This window comes from Haemaphysalis longicornis, unplaced genomic scaffold, assembly GCF_048455015.1.
Source record: "Haemaphysalis longicornis isolate Haplotype H1 unplaced genomic scaffold, Haemaphysalis longicornis Haplotype H1 scaffold_5, whole genome shotgun sequence".
Lineage (NCBI taxonomy): Eukaryota > Metazoa > Arthropoda > Arachnida > Ixodida > Ixodidae > Haemaphysalis > Haemaphysalis longicornis.
The window spans coordinates 52788903-52795663 of NW_027526385.1; the positions used below are offsets into that span (position 1 = coordinate 52788903).

General features: G+C 49.7%; 1 protein-coding gene across 1 annotated transcript in view; it reads left to right on the top strand.

Annotated features, from left to right (window-relative positions):
- Positions 1-6761, top strand: part of LOC144138217 (uncharacterized) — a 95015-nt gene that overhangs the window by 72217 nt on the left and 16037 nt on the right. The window contains exons 3-4 of the mRNA XM_077670403.1: positions 4825-4977; positions 6447-6732. Of these exons, the coding sequence (XP_077526529.1) occupies positions 4844-4977; positions 6447-6732 (420 nt within the window). The 5' untranslated portion in view covers positions 4825-4843. The remainder of the gene's footprint in view (positions 1-4824; positions 4978-6446; positions 6733-6761) is intronic.

The window sequence follows — 6761 nt, forward strand, 5'->3', positions numbered from 1 at the left end:
GGTTGGATACAGCAGGTCTTCATTAAACCGTGGCCTAGGTTCCGTGAAAAGGGCTTTGCATGGTCGCGTGGCTGACACCGTCTATTTAGCACCGTCTCGGACGAACAGGGTGGGACAATATGGCAGTCGCCTTCACGTCTCGCGACGTTGATTCCAGACGGATTGGCGCTTCTTTGTGGGCTGTTTAAATTGCACATTTTAATGCGCCTCTTTCGCACTAGCAGGCAGTCCTTGTGATTCTCAGCATAAAATTAACCGTCCCTTCACATACGCAAGCTATATGTTTGATGAAAGCCTGTGCTAACCAGGGTTCCTTGTATGCCCTGAACTCGGGAGAGTGACTTATGTTAAGTAGGCAAGACTAAGGTCACTGACATTTAGCGACACTTTTAAGGCGTAGTTTGCAGACTTTGTTTTAAGTAAGGAGCCTAAGCTCCTTAGTTTCAACGTGTACCAGTTGCTCCTTTCATCACCAAACTGCGCGTCTAGGCATCGCGCTTGCTAAACGTCGGCTAAATCGTACGCGTCCCATACATATACACCTTTAAGTGGCAGAGAACCTCCCAAATGTATGCATGCGGGTGCGGATATTAGCGGACCCTCCGCCATAGTTTTGTGGAATACCATTAGATCATATCCATATGCAGGATGAAGGTCGCTCCCAATCTCTTCCATCTGCTTCTATCCTACGCTGTACGCGAAAATTCTTTTCCACCAAATTCCATTGCCTCCTCCCTCCATCGATATTTTTTGTCCTGTACTTCTCATTCTCATCATCATCAGCACCAGCAGCCTGCTGAAGTCTACTGCAGGACGAAGGCCTCTACTGTTGACTTCCAATCGCTCCTGTCCTGCATTGCTCGAGGCCACAGTTTACCCCCGAATTTCCTTATTAGGGGCTGGGGATGTTGGAGTCTCCTGTCGTCGTCGTAATCGTTGTCTCGTGTAGTCACGGTGCTAAAACACCGGGACACTCGTTTACGCCTCGTGCTTCAAAGACACGATACTTTTACAGCAAAGCTGTATACCTCTACCCCCCCGATGGTTTCATCTCCGTTGGAAAAAAACGCCAAGGCGCCAAGAATACACTTATACACTGCATGCGTCGCCCCTCCCCAGGTTTAACGTTAGTGGAGATGGCCCGGGATTTTTTTCATCCCTCCATCGTGTTATTGGTCTTCCCCTTCTTCTAGACCCATCTATTGGTGTCCACTCTGTTACCTTAATGTCCACCGGTTGTCGGTTCGTCTCGCCACTTGGCCAGCTCAAGTCCATTTCTTTTTATTTACTTGAACTATGATATCATCTACTCGAATTTGTCCTGTGATCCAGGCAGCTTGCATTTGTAAGGATAAAATCTGCGGGCCCCGCGTGATATGAACTCCACACGCTGTCGTACTCGAGTCGGGACGAGTCAGAGATAACCTTAAAGGACGCTGCTGGCATATACGAAGGGGCCACCTGACACTTACGTTCCCCGTCTATTCACGATCGCCACGGACGAATTCATCACGGTCACCGGCGTATTTTTATAGGAGTCGTACTTTGTTGCCCCTGTGTCCAACATGTGGTGGTCTTGGGGATGTCAGACGTTTTTTTAGATGCGACTGCATCTCATTCACTCGCCTTGTCCCTCCATACGGCGTTGTTGTCCGTCCACACCCCTCCCCCATTCTCCTCGCCGCGCGAGCTGCGCTCTCCGCCGCCCACCCCCTCTCCTCTCCGATAGCGAACACTCTCTCGCGAGGGGCATTGGATTGGATTGGATTCGATTGGATTGGCTTGGTTTGGCTTGACTTGGCTTGGTTTGGATTTGGATTGTATCAAAGTGGATCGTGTTGGATTGTGTTGCGTCATAGCCGCGCCACGTTGCGTCATAGCCGCGGCAGGGGGTTCACGGCACGTTTCACGCGATGGGGGAATCAACCTAACGGAAACAACAACAGAACCCCCTATGCGTCGCATCTACACAGGGGTTCCCGCGAGGGGAGGTGGGAGTAGTTTTTTCGTTGAATGTTCAGTGCAGGCGATAAAGCGCTCATCTTTAATTAAAGAACTTAGAAGAAGAGTGACCCCTATTCCTCTTTCGCTGATATCCTATTCCTACTGGACACTGGATCCCTAGGCGAGACACCTTACGTCTTGTCCTGACCTTCTTGAAGGATACGAACCTTGGGGACTCTTGCTGGTTTGTTGCGAATGGTCTGAAACGTCGCTACGCTGATGGATTGATAGATTGATTCAAACCTTTATTGGAGGAAAGAGGAGGCCCAGAGGCCGTGCATGGGGTAATGGGAGGTGAAAGGATGGGGGTTTAGCGAAGGTCTTCGTCACACAATCGAATGTCCGTTATTTGGTCACTCATTTTGCTTCCATGATGTTAATCAAGCTGCAATAGCCGGCACGCCTTGCAAAGCTTGATCAGCCCGTTCACTAACAATTGCTCACTCACTCGTGAGCATTTTCTGCATTCTGCTTCCGAGGGGGAAAATGTGATGTTCTGCTTTTGCGAGGATGAAGTACGAAAGCTCCCATCGGTAACAATGCCAGGCAGGCGATATACACACAGGCATGCATTCTGCCTGACTTTTGCGCGCGGCCTCGTCGTCATTGTTTTTACAACTGCTAGATCCAAGGACAAAGACAAGGGCACTTTGCTTCGTTGTACTTCGTTAGTGAAGATAGCGCAGAAAAACAAGAGCGTCGGTTAACCCGCAATCTCACTACCTGTGTGCAATGCATCGCTTTCGGCGCTCGTAACGTTGCGTGATTCGATTTCGTGACGTAAACAAAGTCATGTCAGTAGAACGGGCGGGCATTCCTTAGTCGACAGCCGTGGCCTCCACGCAGCCGCACTTCGCGTACACTAGCACATTTCGACTATTTGCGAGCGTCACGAAAGCTGACGACTCGACTCACTGGGCTTGCATGCAAGCGGCCGCGACTGTCGCGACACCAACTGCGCGTGCGCGGAAATTAACGTGATCAGAAATGGAGTCATAGTACCGGAGTCACGCCCACTTGGAATTTTCGGCACCCCCCGCCAAATGATGGTAAGCCATGCGGGGAAGGGGGAGGCGAACAGCATGCGAAAGCGTGCTCCATTAAGAAACACCCAAAGAGTAAGAATTGAAGCATTTGATTTTTATTGTGGGGTTTAACGCGCCGACGCAACGCAGGCGATGAGGCGCGCCGTAGTGGAAGGCTCCGGATAAATTTTGACCACCCGGGGATCTTTAACGTGCGCCGAAATCTCGTACACACGGGCGTTTTTGCTTTTCGCCTCCATCGGCCGCCGCGGCCGGGAATCGAACACGCGACCTCGTTCTCAGCAGCGCAACGCCTTAGCCTCTGAGCCACCGCGGCGGGTGGTATTGCTTGAAGTAGAGTTAACTTTTACGTAGTTCACTTGAGGTTAACTTGAAGTAGAGTGAAGTAGAACTGGATAACGCTACACTGTACTTGCAGTGCGCTTTGGCCGCCGGAGTGCGCTTGAGCTCAACCCTAACGTTCTCAATGTCAACTTGTTTCCTTGTTTCGTCGTCTGTTCTCTGCCTATTACGTACTCGATTGTAACGTTTATTTGCGCTCTTCATGCGCTTGTCGGCTAGCCATGTCGGCTTCTTCACCCATTTTCTCTTCACCCACTCTTCACCCATTTTCTGTACCTGTTTTTCATGAAATAAACATATTTCTGATTCTAAAAAAATGCTTTCTCGAGGTTAACAGCCATTTTCTTTAGTTTAATCAGCTGTTTCATAGATATCATTACGTTTAACCTTCCACGCATCCTTCATGTGGCCGACACGAAAGTTTTGTTTTGATACACACCAGTTGTCCGGAGTCTTAGCAAAAGAAAACTTTTTTCCTCATTTTTATTAGGATTACGACCTCTGTGTGCTGCTGCCGCCTGTCGCTTGGCTGAGATATTAGATTTTAGGCAAACAATTGACTGAAGCAGCGCAGGAAAGGGGCGGTTGGAGGTCAGTGGAAGATACCTTCGTACACTGTACCTTCGTCCTGCAGTGGACCTGAGTAGGCTGTTGTTATTGTTGATGATGATGATACTGAGGAGGAGGAGGAGGAGGAGGAGGAGGATAGCCTAAAATGCATGCAAGGTGCCTGGCACAGCACTGACAGTATGCGTACGGTCACGCGCGAAACTTTTCGAACTAGGAGAGCGGTCATTTGAGGAAAGCTGCAGATTGTTCATATGGCTAGCGTGTGGATTTGGGGGGGTAATCTAATGGTTAAACAGCTACTAAAGTGGACCTAGACATTCGTTAGCCGCAACAGCGAAAGTTTTATTTATTTATTTATTTATTTATTTATTTATTTATTTATTTATTTATTTATTTATTTATTTATTTATTTATTTATTTATTTATTTATTTATTTATTTATTTATTTTAGAAATCGCAAGTGTCGATGCGGTGCGTAAACTTTTGCTCTTAACTGTACATGTCTAGCCCCACATCTATGACCGCAGGTGAACAGCCGCAACAAAAATAATTTTCTACAGCACGAATGGAACGAGAATACAAAGAAAAAAGCAGATGCAGGAACGGTTGCTTTCAAATTTAGGCAAAAGTTTCCGGAAAGCAGAAATATTAGCGAGTTTGTTAAATGTTCGTCAAACACAGAAATACCGTCGCTTGCCTTGCTTGGGCGCCGTACCGTGATAAAATAAGTTTTTACTGCAAGTTTTCATTTATTGAACCGGATATCTTGCTGCATAACTTAAGCCGTGAATGTCACCGGTCCTCGAACCAGTCGAACCTAATTTGTATTTCCCGCCTCTTTTTTTTCCCCGCTGTGCCGCAGTGCTTGTGGGAACCGTTCCATGTGGCCGCAGGAGGACATGGTGAGGTCCCGAGGCGAAGACACGGCGGCTCACGAAGAGGACCCGCTGGGCGCCGAGGACTGGCCTGACGAAGCGCGCCAGCCCGACCGCAAGAGGCCACGGCCCGACTCCAGGTGACCGCGGAGTTACACAACCCACCTCCCCCCAACACCCTCCAGCCCTCCCCCCGAACATTCTACACCCCCCAAAATCGAAGTTCTGGATAAACCCCTGGAGGTGACCGGGCGCGGAAGTCCCTGCCGTAGCCTCACCCCTCGCAGGCTTATTACTTACCATTGATATTCGCTTTTAAAGGGGCCCTGTACCACTTTTCTCAACTTTTCTTGAAGTCTTAAATGCTTGCAGCGCGTATTCAACCAACACATTCAGTACTCAGATTAGGGGTCGCAAGTGCATAAGCCAAAAATTACTGTTCTCTGTCCATTAGAAAACTTGAAAAGAGAGAGAGAGAGAGAGAAATAATGATTTATTGGCGAGTTTAGTTCCAACCCAAACAGGAGGTGGCTACTCCAAACATTGTGTATACAAAAGGTACAATACTTGTCCTAAGGAACCACAAAGATTTCTCCCCCTTTCCCGGTCTTGGCGTTCTTCGACCGCTCGAATGACGTCATTACGGTGCTGTAGCGGCTATTGGCTGGCTTTCCTTCAGTTGTACAAATGAACGCATTCGATGTGCACTGTAAAAGGAAATCCGCAGAAGCAAAGCAGAAACGAAAGGCGTATCTGCTGTGACATGCAAATCACGCAGTGCCGCTCCGGGCTGGCGAAATTGTAGCTTTCGCAATGATTCCAGGCACGAAGGAAAGATGAAAGCATTTATCGAAAGTGTTTCAGAGTATCTTTAAATTGCTGACTTATTACGGGAGCAGAAACAATTATTAAAAGGCTACATTGTACGCAGTATACAACAGCAAACTAAAGTTACGTCCGGATTTATTCCTGCAATCACCCAAACGAGTGCCACCCCGCATCAGTCATCCGTATGTTGTTTTCCCTTATGCTCCAGACGATGGTGTATGCAGGCATTCCTTTCTTGTGAAAACTTTTGTGGACTGAAGTAACCTCAGCCCGCGAGTTTTTGTCGAACATAATACCACTGAGGAGAAGGAGGAGGCAAACGGAGATGAAACTGTTGGGGGGTAGAGCTATAGAGCTTTGCTGTGAAAGTCTCGTGTCTTTGAAGTACTCTAGCGCGAGACGTAAACGAGCGTCCCCGTGCTCGTTACGAAGCTTTCCAGTGCGAGGCGTAAATGAGTGCCCCGGTGTTTTAGTGCCGTCACTACATGAGACGACGATTACGACGACGACAGGAGACGCCAACAGCCCGAGCCACTAAGGGGCTTCGCCCCTAACATCTGGGTCATTTTTTTTTCTAGTGGTGGTAACTTCCTCCGCTCTGTGCCGTTTCCCCAAGGAGAACACCACCAAATCCGGCACCACTCCGCACATACACCGGTCTTTAGCCACTAAGCTTCGAGCTGCCGGTTGCTGATTTTTGCCGCTCTGTTACCTACTACAGGCGATTATTTCGATATCTTAAACGTCGTACTGATAGCCGCTTCCGACGCACCGCTCCCAGGGCGTCCAGCAGCCTGGCGCAGGACATCTCCGATGGTGCGCGGTCCGACTCTTCCTCATCCGGCAGCGGGAGGGCCGGCGGAACGAGCGACTCGCCCCCGCCACCGCAGCTAGCACCGACAGATGGCGCCAGGCGCCGACCGCCCCCCAGCTCCGCCGCCGGTGCTGCCCCCACCGGTGGAAGGCGGCGGCGCAGTGCGCTCTCGGCCAGGGAACGCAACCTGCGGCGCCTCGAGAGCAACGAGCGAGAGCGCATGCGCATGCATTCGCTCAACGACGCCTTTCAGGTGCGCAGCCTCGTTGGAGAACATCGTAG